Raw genomic sequence first — 17399 nt, 5'->3', positions numbered from 1 at the left:
GAAAGCGAGATGGAAAAACACCTTCACTCATCCATCATACTGAATCTGAACAAATCACCCTGGGATGGTGCTAACGGGCACCTCACTCACTGACCAACAGCGATGAAACAAACAGCTGTGGGTCTTTTAAGGAAACCAACAGAGGAAAACAAAAAAACTCTCCTGCTATGATTCATCTCCTGCCTTTAGACCCGGTAATCTGTTCGATCTTCGATGGAGAGTCTGCATCACTTGAAACGCCGTAATATTCAATTCTAAAAAAGGAACAAACAGTCATCTGGCTGCTGAAGAAGAACGCCACTCTGAGGGTTCTGCACAGAGAAACCTTAACCAATGGTCCAAATTTAATTTTAATTATGTTCAAATTGCTGTAGCACTTCCTTATTAGCAATGCAGCGCTGAATTTGTGATGATACACATGAGGCAGAGGTAGAGAAAAGTCTACATTAAAATTTCATGTCATCTGCCTCCCCTACAAGCCCGATACTCATACACACGACTCATGAGTCACATATTGGGCCACTCGCAGAGACGTAAAATTAGCAGGATGGTTAGACAAGAGCCATCAACACCGATGATATCAGAGCGCGAGTGGCAATGTAATCTGAATCGTGTAAACTCGCCAAGCAGCTTTATTTTTAAAGAGCAACATGCTGCTCCCCTGCGCTGTTTAACAGCCGTGCAGCACCTCTCCTCCGCGCGAGAAGCTGGAGCGAAGCCATGTGACGGAAACACGGCTAATCTGAGGGATGAGTTCTAATTCGTACCGTCTGCAGGGATGAAAACGGAAGCGGGTACGCTTTTAGGAAGAGGAGGGAGGCCGTCTGATTTCTGTCCAGGAGGAATGATGTCTGTGCAGCCTGAAAAATTTACACATCTCTGTTTTAGTCAATGACACATTTAAAGGGTTTAAACTGAGCCCTGCAAAGATGGCAGTTTTAAACTCTTTTATAAAAAGGCTTAAGAATTTAAATTATATCAAGAATGAAAATAAAGAAAAAGTAATTTAAAGTTCTCTTATAAAATAGTAAGGAATAGAAAAGGACAAGTGAGGAGCTCATAATTAGGACCTTGTTCCTCAGCTGTTTGAACCAGGTGTGAGAAAGGGGACACCAAGGTGAGATCTAAAGAGGTCATAAGGAAGATCGAAACAATTTAGGAGTCCAAGGTGGGACTTAATGAGGTCTCAAAAGAATTAAAATCAATCGTTTCACTGTAGGGGATAAAAATGGAGGACATTCAAAGCATCTGTCAACATGCCAAGGTCTAAAGACCCGAGCAAATTCACCTGGAGAGAAGATGCTAGAAGAAAAAGAAATATTTAGTCATCGCAGCTTATGAGAGTGTAGGCCTGTTCAATCAAAGACAAACTGCATAAGGCATGCAAGAAGGATGAAGACACTAAACAGGGTTCCTACAGCATAAGGCAAGTTAAATTCAATACGTTTTAAGACTTTTTATTGCCACTTGAAATAAAAATTTAAGACCAAATTCACAAGAAACACAAGAAAAACCTGCTTGCGCCAACTTAACCCAAAGGTTTATTTTAACATAAACCACTGCACTAATGTTTCAAATTTTGAAAAGCTTCCCATACAGGAAGAAAGCTAAAAACACACAAATGACAGATATACTGTAACAATTATGTAACTGAATTCACAAACTTTGTTTTAGCAGGGAACAAAACAAATCAGTTTTAAAGACACAACATAACCAGTGCTAAGTCTTTTTTGCATCTATTTTTGTTTGTATCGTTTTATTAGTACGTTAGTTGATTTGGTGATAAGTGGAGGCGTTGCAGAGACAAGGGTGGAACAAAACTGAGAAATACCGGCTGTTTCTCGGTAACTCCATTTTGACGCTTTGTGTTTCACGCTTCGCATGTGCGACTCCCCTGCCTTAATTCCCATCATTCCGAGCTTGAATCGCTTCTTGCACAAAATACACTGTGCCTCATGTATGTTCCCTGGTTTTAGCCATGGAGAAAACTCTTTGCTGGAGACAATTTTCATTACATTTATACTTGCTAATATTTTCCAGACAAAAAGTAAATGGCGCATCTCCCAAATGTCCCAGCCGCAGCAACGCTTTTATTAGTTCCGCTATCGGGACGGAACCAATAATGCTGAGCCGTTATTTTATTTTTTTTTATAAAAAAAAAGTTTTCAATTTTAATGTTTTATTTAGACTGCAAAAATAAATCATAATAAAAATAATCCTATTTATGATGTTTTAAAAAATAAGACCTACGAAAGACTGATTCAAGACATTTTAATACCAATTAAGGCCTTAGTTTTATTTTGAAGAATTTAATGCCTTTTAAGGCTTTTTAAGGACCCACGGGAACCCTGCTAAAGTTCCCGCAAGAGAACAGAGGCAGCAGAAGAGCTGCAAATGACGCCCCTATCCTGCGCTGCTTGGCAAATTCAACTGATTTATGGAACACAAAAAAAGCAATTTAATCTTAGCTTTCTCTTAAATTCTGTCAAACAATAGGTAGCCTTAAAGAAGAAAAGGAAATGCTTGGATGATCATTAAGCCCCTGTCATACCTCGGCAGTTTAGCTAGCATATGCCTGACGTAAGAAAAATTTGGCTAAAACGCTGGCATACGTCGGGTAAATTTTGGGTCAGTTTAGTATAAGTTATGAGCACGCTGGCACACGTCGACATATGGCAAGTATATCGAGAAACTTACGATAACTTAGATATACTGTATGATGGTGTATTGGCAGTGTTTTGGTATAAAAGGGGGTTCACAGGAGGAAACCGTCAGTTCTCCTCCAGAGATCATCCCCATCATAGGGTGAGCCAGAAGGTGAGTGTGATGGATCCTCCCTTCGTTCACTATCATTTCTTCGTCTTCTTTTTTAGGTGGGCGACAAACAGCATCTAGGTTAATACTACGATCAAATAATTCCTTTTATGCTGGCCGGGCGCATCGCTGCCTCACTCAGGACACTGGCCTTAGTCCTCGACGCAGCTGACCCGGGTTCAAATCTAACCAGTGGTCCTTTGTCGCATGTCTCTCTCCCTCTCTCATACCCCCTTTCCTCTCAGCCTACTGTCAAATAAACAAGCCACTAGTGCTGTAAAAAGTTAAAAAAAAAGACAGAAGTTCTTGACTGTCTTTGAATACTCTATGTATACAGCATTTGATAAAATACAGAAAGTGTGGCGCATGACGGCGTTTTAGGCGATTCTGGGACATCAGACATACACTGGTTAAATCGTCAAGGTGTGACAGGGGCTTTAGCAATTTCCTTTATTAATCCAAAAAACCCAGCTTTAACTTAAAAATGCCAAAGCATTTGTATTAATAAATTTGCATTTTAAATATAGGACAACTTAAAAAAATTTAATTTGAGCACTTCTTTCCTGGATATCTTTGAAAATGGAATGTTAAATCTTTATTTCCAAAGTAACAAACGGGGAGGTCTTGGAGAATAAAATGAAAATTCAGTTTGGTTTACTTATTGCTTATTTTTGAGCACAAAAAAAAAAAAAAAAAAAAAAATATATATATATATATATAAACTAAATGTCTGACTTTGAAATAAAGTATTTCTGCCATTACAATAGGGGTCTAAATCACATCCATCATGGCGATTCGATTCAGTATCGATTTCCTGACCCAACAATTCGATTATTTTCGATACTCAAGAATACACCACGATTCGATTCGATTAATCGATTAATCGGTTTATTTATTTATTTTTTTATTATTTTTTTTTTTACACCTTACAGGCTAAACAAAGTTTCAAGTTTGAAATAAATCAATGAAAGCTGTAATATCATTATGCATTTTCTTTAGAAACAACAGCAAATAACAGAAGTAGAAAAGTTGCATCAAAAATACTGCAAAAATACTGCACAATATCAGTGTAATGAGTTCAATGCAATACCTCGGCTCCAGAGAAACTGTCCAACATATTTTTTTAGAATGTAATAAATATACTCAGGAAAGAGAGATGTTGCTTAGAGAGTTAGACAGGAATAAAAATAATCTAGATATAAGGGAATTGTTTCAAAGGTCATCTGGGGATGTAGTTTTTGGTAGTATTTTTAATTTTCTAAGAAGAACGGGTATTTTAGGGAGAATATAATAGTTTGTCTGGTCCATACTCCATTCTGGAAGGTGGCGGTAATGCACCTATAAGTTGTTTGCCAACCGCCATTAAAAAAAAGAAGAAGAAGAAGGCTTCAGAGTGTCGACGTCACCGCCCCCTCCACAGACGCTCCGCTGCTCCTCTCCCAGATTGTAGCTGACCGCAAACAGTGCAGCAGACAGGAGGCCGGCTTGTTTTGTTTTTATGACCGAAATTGCGGAAAACAACTCGTGAAGTTTGACCCGCTAGAAGAGCGAGGTGCGCGAGACCGCTGGGACCCTTTTTTCACCTAGATCTCCGCTCTTTTTGGCCCTCATGTCCCTCCGTCGTCGGACTAAACTCGTCCCCACTTCCTCACCGCCTCGGCCGTATCTAGACCCACAGTGTGTAGCTCAGACCACGCTTCAATACTGAGCATAATTTAAAAATGTCTGTTTTAAGCTTGCTGCAACAAACTGCTGTAAGAGTATAACCAGGAAGCGCGGTAGGAGGGCAAAATAGGTTTAGCGGCACCGCAGCACGGGAGGAAGAATTACGCCCAGGAGCAAATGGATAAAAATAGACCGGAGGGGAAAAAAAACATGAATCGATTATCTTGCGGACGTGTCGATGCATCGGATCGTCGGCTTTTAGATCGATGCATCGATACAAAACGATTATTATTTACACCCCTTCAATCCAATCTGTCCAAATCTCCCTTTGAGTCATTTAAATAAAAAAAAAACAAATAAGCAAAACAATTAATATCCAGTGTGGATGATCTGTTACCCATTTTATTTATGAGTCAAATAAAGCAGCTATGACTAAAAATAAAAAAAACAGAATTTTGGTTAAAACATTTTGCATTTCTAATTCAACATTTCATAATAAATCTTAGTTACTTTTGCTGGGACATCTTTTGAAAATTTTATGTAAAATATTTATGTTATTATTTAAAATCAGTTTTTTTTTTTATTGACCCGTCTGAAGAGAAAATGAAAATGCAGTTTAGATTATTTTTTTATTTTTCAGCAAAAAAAAATGTAGCTTACTTTTTAAAATGATAAAGAATTTGCACTAATCCATTTCAATCCATAAGGTATCGACCGGAAGTTCTGACATCACAGTATTTGGACTATTTAAATCTAACTACAGCTTTCCAGGAAAAGACTCTGATACTAACATTGAAGCACAGAGGTGGAAGAGTCATGACATGTGGACGCTTTGCTGCAGGACCTGCCCATTCTGAACTTTCCCTTTTATCAGAGGATGTTTGAAGAACATCTGAGATCTAAAGACATTGAAGCTAAAGGAAAACTCAGAACACATCAGTAAATCCGCCAAGGACTGGCAGGATGATACATGGAAGAAACCCTGGAAGATCTTATAGTAGACCTAAGTAGCTAAATCTGCCGCCTTCCACTCACCGCTCTGTGCTGCTGGACCTGCTTGTGGTTGGTGATCACTTGCCGGATGCCGTTGACGAAGCCGCTCTGGTCGTTGGGGATGAGGCCCATGAAGATCTTCTTCTTAGAGGAGTACAGCAGCATCAGCACCCGCACCTCACACGGAGAGGTTGTGTGAGGAAAGTGCACACAGCCTGCCTGTAGAAAGAAAAAAATAAACATGCCTGGAATATAAATACATCTATTCACACCTTTTACGACGTTGTTAAAAAAAAAAAAGCTAACTTCTAAAACGGGGAGGGATTTTTATTTTACTGTGCTAAACCAAAGAAGGTGGACTGTTCCCTCCCTCTGGGTAGGGGGTCGGTTGCTGTATTCGCCTACTCGGCCGACTCAGCCTTAGAGAAAGGGTGAGAAGCTGATTTCTGTCCAGGATGTGTAGAGCTACATTCTTTGTTTTTGTTATGCTACTCTTTATCCAACCATTTATGCCACTGGTGGTCATCTCTTCTACTTCTTAAATCTGATAATAAATGTACCCATGTCTTTATTAAATGTATAATTGTTCTTTTTTTTCTAAATACTACTCTTTAGAACATGAACAGAAGGACGTTAAGTTTGTGGTCCCTTTCAGTCACACTCAGCATCTCCTGTCTTTCCCCAAAGATAAAAGAGAACCAAAAACATTAGAATCTTGGAAAGGCACCTGGCTGCTTCACAAAACGAATACAAACTATATAAATTTATAATGCACCTTCTGTGGAGTACAAATTAAATATACTGGACAGCTTGGCCAAATCCTGCACCTGCCTTGCCTGTTCTCCTTCTAGTAAACCTTTACGCCTTGATTAATGTTTTACAACAAAAAATTTCTATCTGAAATGAAGGAAAATCGAAAATTATAATTTGGATTAAAATCAAGAAGCTTAGAGGGCAAGTAAGCACCTCTTTATATTTGAAAACTGGAACAAGGAATCATGTTCAGGCCACCTAGTGGACAGAGGAGGAACCCGATTCATTACGAACAACAAAATGAAACGCATTTAAGGTTTAACAAGAGAGGAAAAAAATGAATACTCACAAAACCATTGGCCATGATTCGATACAGGCCCCTCAGGGACTCCATGTCTTTGTTGGTGAAGAGAAACTGAACCATTCGAGAGTTTCTGAACAGGTGACCTAAAGTCGTCTGAAGGAAAACCAACAGAGCATCATTCAGCATCAGCTAACAAGCTTCTTCTGCGTAAAAAGCAGAGCAAGAAGAAGTGAAAATAAAAAGTTCGGCTCACCAGTAACTGCTGTGGGATCAGCTGCATGATGAGCTTCTGGGGCCACTGGTCTGTGTTGCTGCAGAGGAAATGTCACGTTCATCAGAAAATAGAAGGATAGCGTGGGACAGAAGACTGGCTTCGTTCTACAGGGCAAGCCTACCGGAAGCCCTGCAGACTGAAGTCAAAGGCTTAACCCAAGCTTTAGCTACTCACAGATTTTCTCCTTGGTTGACGTGAACTTGGCACGGCAGAGAACGTGTCAGTTTGGTTGAATCCATAGACGAAGCTTTGGGCTTCTGCAGAAGAAAGAAACAAACAGTGAAATGTTTAGTAGGGCTGAGAAATTGAAATTAAACCTAAACCTGATTTGGAGATTGTTCTCCTTTGTATTAGGAGTGGAAGCAGTTGAGAAATGAACTGCAGAACTAAACCCTGGGACTTGTAGAGTCTCTGAGGCGCGGCGGTGAACACTGCTGAGGTAAAAGACATGCAGTTTGTCCAGATCAAACCTTTGTCAGTGACCCCAATCAGGAGAAGCAATTACAAAAAGTCCCAACGGGAGAACCGCCAAGTCTCATCTTCAGGGCATCAATACAGGATAAATGATTAATCAATCACACATTAGTCAGGTCCACTGTACTCAATTACAGATTTATTGCGGTGAAGACAAATGGGTAATTTATTTTAAGTGCTGGCTAAGGCAGAAAGGACGTAGAGCAGAGCTGTAGACAGTAACAAAACAATTCTTCCTGCCCTAAATCAGGGCTTGATTACTAGGAGAGAATCCTACAGAGAGAGAAACCTACACAGATCCCACTGCGCTGTTGACGCTGCGCTCTGACAAACATCCAATCCTTTGTTTTTATCAACAATTACTTTCTCCAAAGACTGCAGAGTAATTCATCCCAAATATACAAACTGCCCCCAGCAAATAATCAATTCTAAACAGGAGAGCCAGATGAGTTAACTGGAGGAGGAAATCGTAGATTAAGAGCAATGCTTCACGCTCCCAATTTGACCTGTACGGCTGTTTATGGATTTAGACTTCACGTTAACTTCTCCATCTTATTCCTATCCATTTAACTGGCTTCTATAACTCTGACAAACAGATGAGGGAGGATGAGCCGACAGTCGATGGAGACGATTGATCAGACTCTCGCCGCCCAGTGCGAACATATAGTGTGTCCCTCACGAGTGTCACATAAACGCCATCCGCATCCAACTTCTTGGTTCTGCACAGTAAACTCAATCGATTTGACCTTGTGCTAAACCAGTGAACGCAGGACGGTAAATGATGCGTGATTAATCAAAGTGTACAGTAATCAATAACGGGGGGATTTATTAGGACTTTGCAGGATGGTGGCTGCAGGACATCAGTGATGATTACATCATGTTTCCCTCCCTATAGCATTCATATTAATCACCAGGGAGTAAAAGATTTAGAAAATCAACTGGAGCAACACTGATTGCTGCCATTAAAGCACCAAATGTTTAAAAAAAAAAAAGTTTTTCTACTTTATAAATAATTTGAAAAGATGCATTAGCACCTCAGAACTGCTTTCATTTGCATTCATTTAAGTTAAGGAGCGATATCTTTTAACAGCTCATTTCTGTCAATTAAAAACAATTTTTTTAAACGTATGATTAAAAGTTAAATCTAAATATAAGGTTATTTAAATTTTTTTTTTTATTAATACAGAATTTCTCTTTTAAAGTCAAGTTACCTAGCCTCGTGAGACCATCCTGATCTTGCGAGCTTTCAAGGTTTCACTCGCAGATCAGTCTGGCTACTTTCCGTTAAAGAAAATTTGGAGCCGTTCACCAAACGAACGTCCAATCTGCGTTGGCTTTGAGGCGGGTTGAGGTGTGACGCAAGGAGAAGCGCGACAGTTCAGTCTAAAGAACATGGCGGCTTCAGCCGATGAAACTAGCGTTAGCGTGGCTATCGAGCAAGTTTTATCGGAATTACAGAGTATTTCTTCACTGAAAGAAGAGCAAAACACTGCTCTGGAGGCTTTTCTCAGAGGAAAAGATGTTTTTGCTCTCCTCCCGACTGGTTTCGGCAAGAGTTTGAGCTTGTGGTTGTGTTTTCGTTGTCGCTCTGTTAGTACGTCATATGCTTCGTTGATCTGATTGGTTTATTTGGCCCGTCTATCACCAACATAGGCCAATCAGCTAACCAGTATTTTCGCCCCTTCCCTAAATTGCTTCAACGGGAGCAAATCCATCTGGCGGAGTCAGGTTACAAGTTACGCCAATGAAATCAGAGAGGACTGCGGACCTCAGAACACACAAGGATCCTCACCACAGAAAAACCAGACTCAAAAGTGCCGCATCCAAGAATATTTGTGGAAAGTTGAGTGGAAGGAAAAAGTGCAAAATTAAATGTGAAATGGAATGAATAAATAAAATCAATTACCGTAAATTCCGGACTATAAGCCGCTACTTTTTTCCCGCTGTTTGAACACTGCAGCCTATAATACAGTGCGGCTAATACATGGTTTTTTTCATGGTGCGAAAAACAGACCAATAAAATTGATGAGTATTCACAGTTCTCAATGCGTGGAGCCGTTTGAAAACATCCAGCATCACCGGCGGGTTTCGGAAGGCTGGGCTACTGCGGGATGAAGAGGACCGCGAGTGCTCAAGTGAGAGCGACAAGGATGAGACTGAAGTCAGTGACAGCATCTTGAAACTGTTCAATTCAGACACCGAGGAAGAGGAGTTTGAGGGTTTTAGTGCGCAGGAGGAAGAAGAAAGTGATTAATGACTTTTCCTGGTTGGCTGCAATGTTCTGTGCGTTGTTCAATTAAAAGTAGCGGTATATGCAGCGTTATTTGCATGTTACCGACAGATACGTATATTTAAATGTGTTACAGGTAGATTGAAAAAAAAAAAAAAAGCATCCATAATATGCACCGTATTTGTTTGTTTTATCATACAGATTAAATCAAACGTTAAAAAAATGCTCACGTGTAATATCTTTATTTGTAAATATCTCATACAACGTGGAAAACCTGCGGCTTAAAATCCGGTGCGGCTTATAAAAGTACAAAATTGATTTTCTTTCTAAAATTAGAGCGTGCGGCTTGTAATCAGGTGCGCTCTATAGTCCGGAATTTACGGTAATTCCAAATTACATTTCAAATGTTCAAAATGTTAAAATCATCCTGCACTCCAAGCATATAAATGGAAAATGTTGTGGAAGGAAAAAGTATTTCCTATTTGCCGTTAAAACACTTTCAATAAGGATAATCAGTTTTAAGAAACGTCTTTCCTTTTTCAATAAAAATGAGACTGTGGCAAAAGGTGCACACGCTTAAAGCTTCATGTTAACAGCAACGTTGAAAATATAGTGAGGGCAATCTTTATTTAGAGCTGTTCCTACGTTTGCAAAAATAAAGACAGAAAATTTATAGTCCGTTGTTTGTTTTTTTTACCTCTTGCCACTCCAGAACGCCGCTCCAGGCCACAACTTTGTTGGCCACCCCTTGAGGCTGTCCAATGTTGTTTGCATTACCTTGACTTCCAGGAACACCCGCCTAGGGAGAGAAACACCGGGTGAGTTATAGTGATATATACATTTTAATTAAAAGGGAAAACACACAACTACCTTAGCTTTGCTGAAAAAACAGAAGTAACATAGAAGAAACACTGAATTTTGCTACTGAACAACAGAACCTGTTTTGTTGTGATCTTTAGGAAAACATTGTTTGGGTTTAAACAGGCAGGAGCGAGTTTATAATTCATTCTGACATTAAAGTTCAGAAAACGTTTGAGTCTCCGGACTCCGCTAGAGGCATCAGCAGCAGCAGAAATTAAAGATCTGGTTAGGTTTTTTTTTTTTTGGATCTAAAATCTCATTTTGTCTTTCATTTGTCTGTCATTTAGACAGAGTGAGTCCACTGAGAAATGACTTGTCCTCTTCCAGGGAGACCCATTAGAAGCAGCAACCAGTTTAACAGTCAGGCAGTCTCATTAACCTGCCACAGTTCCCACTTAAGTAATTAATATGGACAAACAAAAGGCAATGCACCACTCCATCTGTGTGTGTTTAATAATGCCGAACCCGCACCGTGGAATCAGCTCCAACACTAATGTGAGGCACTGGAGTGCCTTTAACTAAACGTGTACAAACTGGTCCTATTCCATCCTAATTGGTTTCAGTTATGTAATATTTCCCAAATACAGCGCTGAATAATTCGTATTCACCCCCCTCTACATAACTTTAAAAACTCTAATCATGCAAGGTTTATACAGGAATGAGTAACTCTAATTTAATGCTCTTAGAAATACTTTTAATGCCATCAACAAGTACCCGTCGTCAGGCTGCAGCCATGTCCCGAATTCCTCTTTCTCTAGTCACTTTTGTTGAAATGAGCATTTTCCCCATTTTCTAGCTTTTTCTCCGCCTCAAGGTTCTTTTCTGAATGTACGGCTATATGAAGCATGTTAGCACAAACATATCGCGATATAATATATCTGACTTTTTTTTTTAAAGAAAGCATTTTAAATGCCAGAATGATCACATTTAATGGCTTTTAATGATTTTTAATGACCCGTGGAAACCCTGTCAGAATGGCAAGAAGAACGCCGTTAGAGACTTTGTATGGTCAAAATACAGCAAACACTTTAACTCATCTGTTTTGATCAGGTGAGAACATCTAAATTTCCACACCAACAAACAAAAATCTAAATACTGTGAAAAATTAGTGCAGCATTGTTTATAAAAAATTTCCCCTACATACAGCAATGCTGAACATAATGAATGGAGACGGCTAAAGGGCAGTCCAGGAAGTAAACCTGCCAGATAAGCTGGCAACCGTATATTCATGGGTTAAGATGTTCAATTCAAAGTTCAGACATTAACACAGTTGAGCTGGGTGCAGTTTTACAAACTACTGTGATTCAGGGGGCTGGATACAAAAGCATGACCTCCTTTGCATGTTTACATTTGTAAAAAAGGTTTAAAGCTAAGCTCCACTCTAATCCTATCAGTTATTTGCAAGCCGAGAGGAAGCAAGACTATGTATAAACCTAAGAGCTTTAACATTCTGACCACTAATTAAGAAAACTAACATCTCTCCAAACTGGACATAAACATAAACCAGTCCTAGTCACAGAGGTCTAAACAAAAGTTTTTAGTGGTTCTGAGGACTAAACAAGTGACTGAAAGACACCAAACTTTTTCAGTCGTATCCCCTAAACTGCAGATGTTTCCCTCTCTCCATAAAAGGTCAACCAGAAATCTGGACGTTTTTAAAATCGTATGGAAGCGGATGTTCCAACCGTTGCATTTCTGAATTCTCCCGAGTTGTGCCCGACTTTACACGAGTGAATAAAGTGAATGTGATTGGTCGTTTATTAAGGGGATTGTTGTGGCGGAAGGTTCGCAAGCAAGTTTGGTTGTGGCCGGTGTCTCAGAAGCATCTTGCTAACCAGTTAGCGACTTAGTGCTAGTATGTTCCAAATGGCAAATTACATTGGGACCAAGTAGCACTACATTGTTAGCTCTACGCCTGCCGAAGACACAGACGTCCATTACCGTGAACACTAGGACGTAACTCAAGGGTAAAGTAAATAATGATTCTTATTTCGTATTTAAATTGTTGCGTATATTAGCTGCAACATATGAATCAAGATGCTATGACGAAAAACATTAGATTGACAGATGACCGTTGTTATATGATTGGCCAAATTTAGGTGTTCAAAATGACGTATAACTAACTGGCTTGCATAAGATAACAAAAAAATAACTATTTTTCTTTAAATATAAATTTTTTAACCTTTGGGAAAATATTGTCTAATAAAGAGTACATTTATATACATTTAAGCCAGAATGATTTCACATTTAAATATGACTTCCCTATAACTTTAAATCTCTTTTAAAAACTCATCACTTTTATGTGGCTTTTAATTCTGTGGAGCAGGAGCATTAGGCCGGCAATGTTATCATCTCCACTTTTGCTTTTATTGCTTTACTTTACTCTGTAATGGGTTTTATTACTCTTGCTTTAACTATTTTACTGCTTATTCTATCTGTGAAGTCCTTTAGTCACTTTGCTGTGTGTGATATTGCTCTATAAATAAAAACTGATTGGTATTTTTACAGATCAGACGAAAAACCTGGTAAAGAATCAACTGGAAAAACTGACATATAGTCCGATGGGTTCTCCTAAAAGCACAAAAGCAATAAAGGAAATAACCTAAAAAAAAAAACAACTCTTAGTGAGTTTACAAGCATATGTGGTTTTCCTCTGACTGTGTTGAGCGTTTGTTTTAGGAAACAATGATGGCATCATTTTAAAGAATCTGTTCAGAAACAGTTTAAATTGACCAGTTAGTCTCACCGTCGCTCCCAAATAAAAATAAAAAAAATTAAAAAGGCAATTTAAATATAAATTAAATATAAAACTTAGGATAAGTTCTGGAATATGATGTTTAAAACACAACAACAGAATGAAATAAGCATCTCTTACTGTAAACTTTACTGTTTTTAACCTAATTATAACTTAGTTGACACATTTCAGTCTTTGCAACCAAAATAAGAAGTTTTCAATTCTTAGAGAAGTGACCTGGTTCTAAATGAATTCAATTTCAATTCAGTTTATTTATATAGCGCCAAATTCACAACACATGTCATCTCAAGGCACTTTACAGTTCAACCAGATCATACAGTCAAATGAACTTACGATGGGCTGTGCTGACTGTGGCGTGGGCTGATTTGCTGTGGGCTGCGACTGCTGCTGTGCCTGCTGATTGGCCGCCGGCTGTCCTGGGGTTGGCACAGGCTGCTGTGGATTGGTAGGGACCTGCTGCGGCATCATTGGCTGGCTGTTGGGTGGAGTGTGCTTCAACCCAGTGACCGAAGAGATGGGCGGCGGGTTCGAAAAGGGAGGCCCGCCTGCACTGGCCATCCCTGTAACTGGAGGGAGCCCTACTTCAATAAGTTGGGCCAATCACACAGTGATGCAAAGGTGCAAGTATCCACACTGAGCTGTTGCTTTGCGGATGCTACAGACTGGTACATGCAGTGGAACAGGGATACGTCACTTATGTTTTGATTACATGAAAGCAACGGAGTAATTTATCTTAAAGGGTCTATATCATGCAAAATTAACTTTTTTTTACCGTTATATAGTGGTATTCCTTCATTAAAATCATGCACAATATTGTTTCGCTTGATTCCTGCCTCTCTAATTAATCCTCATCAGTTCTGCTGTATGAGCAGCAGCCCCTCCCTGTCCTTTGAAAACGAGCGGATGGAGGAAATCTACGTCAGAAGGCCCCCTCCAGGAAGCAGCTCCCATAACCGCCCTGTGCCTGCACTATAAAAACACATGCCCACTTTCTCTGATTGGGGAGGGGGATCCGATGACTCCAGCTTAGAGTTGAGACTAAGGCCCCGTCCACACTAAGCCGAACCCTGGCCTAAAAGCACAAATTTTTCACCAAACCAGCCTCTCATCCACACGAAGCCGGCGTTTCGGGGGTCTGTAAACGATCTTTTTTTTATTAAGCCTTCAGAGTGGGAAGATTCTGAAACGCCGTTTTCGCGTTTCCATCTTTAAGCTCTAACCGCATTTTTTTTTCTTTACACACATGCGTCATAGCGTCGCCTCTAAACACGCATGCGCGACACAGTATCACAACAACAATGGCGCCGTACTGTGTTGAATGGTTGCTGCTAATGCTACTCACCCTGCTGTCGGGCTTACAACAGAATCTTCTTCTTCTGGAATATCTCCAGGAAGAACAGAGCAATATCGACGACATAGGTCAGCACCTGAATTTGACTTAACCACAAAAATGGACCCGCAGGGCAACCATGTATAAATATTAGTGCGCATGCCCAACATTTCGTCGCTTATTTTTGCTTTGGCACCACAGCGCCACTTACAGGCCTGGCATACATTTTGCAGCATTTTCATGCATTCGTGTGGACGATCACATTTATTTTACGTCTCCGTCTTTACGACAAACGTTTTGGAAAATATCAGCGTTTCGTGTTCGTTTTGACTTCGTGTGGACGGGCCTTAATAGATCTTTTAGCAGCTAATCTGCATGGGGTAGGAGCTGTTTTATTATTTTTTTGTTAGCTAATGTTTTAGTGATGAAAATCTGTCTTTGTCTCCATTCAAACCCAGTGTTAAAGCCTTGCAGGGCAGCCCACTTTCTCATTAAGCCATAAAAAAAAAAAAAAATTGGTCAAATAAAATAAAATTTTAAAAATAAATGGTCAGTTCCGCTATTTATTTAAAATGATAATGCATAACATGGATGCATAAACACCTGCACTTTATATCAGTGTTAAATTCAGTTTAAAGTAACAGATTATAATCAAAATTGTCTCCGGACGTTTACTGGTTGTTGATTTTCTTTATTCAGCCGCCGCTGATTTTTAATTGGTTACCCTTGCTCTAAAATATATATATATATATATATATATATATATATATATATATATATATATATATATATATATTTTTTTTTTTTTTTTTTTTTTTTCGTTCTAAAGCTCAGGCATGAAGTTAAAAACTGGATGTATTATTAGCCTTTCTTTAGAGATAAATAGCCTTTTGTGTTACTAAGAATGTTACGGCACAATTTTGCCGTCAGATTTTGATCAAACTTAATTTTTTAAGGCATTTTATTTTTTGCCTAACTAAATTTTACTCATTAACAACTTCAAACTTTTACATATGTTGTGACTGTAGTAAACATAACTGACTTTTCCTAAGAGCAAAAAAGGAACTGCATAAAAAACAATCCCAGATATGGCAGAAAAACATGGAAGAAATGCAAAACAAATCTTGGCGAAAATTAATTATTCTCAAAAGCTTAGCGCCTCCTGTTAACTTACAGCGATTCTTCTGGTTGTTGGCTGCATCCACGGCCATCTGTGCAGCCACCTGAGCAGGAGTCATGGGGGCCGGATTCTGCAGGAAGCAGATTAAAAACCACACAAATGCGGCGTCAAACATTTTACAGAGGAAAACATAAACACCAAGTTCTGGGAGCCAGCCAATAAGCAGGTGACAGGAATTAGCATGAAGGGAGCTGCTCGCCCGTTACCTGATAAGGGTGTGTGGGGTTAATGGGTGGGGGGGGCTGGGAGGCTCCAACGACAGACTGGCTGCCAGGCAGCGGCTGAGGAGGCAGGACTGGTTTGTGAGGTGGTCCTCCGCCTGCGGAAACTAATAAAGATATTTCCATGAGACAAAACATCAGAAAGGCTCATTTATTCCTCACTCCTACGCACTGAAAATAGAAGCAACAGTTAGGAATGACTAACTTCCTCTGTTAGGCTGCTAAAACCTCAAAGGAATAACTAAAGTGCAGCTAAATTGTGAAAAAGCAATTAAGGTGTGAAAATGAACATCTCAAAAGTAGCAATATCATGATTAAAAGAAAACCTCACAGTTCATAAAAGAAAGATGAGGTTTTATTAAATAAATCAGCCGACTGACAGCAATCATTTAGGCCTCCTTTTACCAAAAAAAAACTCACTGAGCAAATAAATATAAAATGAACATATTAGTTAAGATTTTAATGATATAGAGAAATGTAAAGAACGCTTTTTCCTCAGGCTTACACCAAGATAGAGTTCTTTTTCTTTTGGTTTCTTTTTGGCAGAGAAATGCAAAATTGCTGTCCAATTTTATGAAGGCACAGCAGACGACGAAGTGAGCACACACAGTTTGCCCAAATGAGGTGGAAGCTTCCTAAAGTGCTAGACTAAATAATCCCAAAATAATTACCCAAGGTAGCAAGTGATAACACGCCAGGGAGAGCGGTGCAGCAGCTGCGTCCCTTAGAGTAACCACAGAAAATAAAAAGATGTAATGAAGGTCAACATGTGGCACACAGGCCTGTGTTGTAGACCTGCTGGGTTTTGTTTCAGCCTGTTTTTATAAGAGCCACAGAGCTCTCAGAAATAGTGGACCAGAGACATGTAGCAACCTACGCAACATGAACAGATCCGCTGATGTTTTGAAACATCACAGATACATAAACATTATTCAATCACTCATTAAGTTTGTCTAAATCTGTGAATTTAAAGCACTCAGTGTCAGCACGCAGACACTTGATTTTAAGTTTCAGCAAACCCTGTTTGTTGTCTAAAATAGATTTACCGTATTTTCCGCACTATAAGGCGCACCTAAAAAACTCAAATTATCTCAAAAGCCGACGGTGCGCTTTATAATCCGGTGCGCCTTTTATATGGCAACTACGGTAAGCAGCCGCCGAGTCTCAACTGTGGTCTGAGCTTTCAGGAAGGCAGGAATTGTCACTGAACTGCTAGACTGCAGCAGCGACACTGACTCGATCAATGACGACTTCGAAAAGACGGAGCCGGGAATGTTGGATCCCGTATTCGCCCAACTGCTAAATTCGGACACCGAAGAAGAATTCCAGGGATTTGTGGATGAGGAATACCTTAGTAAATCTTTACGTGTTTATTTTGTGTGTTGTGTGATATTAACGTTTGAGCAACATTGAGTTATTGATATATTGTTATCGCTTTGCACTATTTCGAGGAAAAGTCCCCCCCCCCCCACTATGTGGGGTGTATTAACATTGCACTACATGTTATACCTTAAACTCTGCTGGTTTGTAATCTATTAATAAAGT

General features: G+C 39.5%; 1 protein-coding gene across 7 annotated transcripts in view; it reads right to left on the bottom strand.

Annotated features, from left to right (window-relative positions):
- Positions 1–17399, bottom strand: part of med25 (mediator complex subunit 25) — a 41022-nt gene that overhangs the window by 12731 nt on the left and 10892 nt on the right. For 5 of the 7 annotated variants that reach the window (XM_038297338.1, XM_038297340.1, XM_038297344.1 and 2 more), the window contains exons 8-15: positions 15840–15961; positions 15628–15703; positions 13457–13704; positions 10205–10306; positions 6978–7060; positions 6783–6840; positions 6575–6682; positions 5515–5691 (exon numbers count right to left, since the gene is read on the bottom strand). In XM_038297338.1, the coding sequence (XP_038153266.1) occupies positions 5515–5691; positions 6575–6682; positions 6783–6840; positions 6978–7060; positions 10205–10306; positions 13457–13704; positions 15628–15703; positions 15840–15961 (974 nt within the window). The remainder of the gene's footprint in view (positions 1–5514; positions 5692–6574; positions 6683–6782; positions 6841–6977; positions 7061–10204; positions 10307–13456; positions 13705–15627; positions 15704–15839; positions 15962–17399) is intronic. The other 2 variants (XM_038297339.1, XM_038297343.1) reach the window with 2 other exon arrangements.

Source organism: Cyprinodon tularosa, unplaced genomic scaffold (assembly GCF_016077235.1).
Source record: "Cyprinodon tularosa strain WSP-4 unplaced genomic scaffold, ASM1607723v1 ctg386, whole genome shotgun sequence".
Taxonomy (NCBI): domain Eukaryota; kingdom Metazoa; phylum Chordata; class Actinopteri; order Cyprinodontiformes; family Cyprinodontidae; genus Cyprinodon; species Cyprinodon tularosa.
This window is presented reverse-complemented; position numbering and strand designations above follow the sequence as displayed.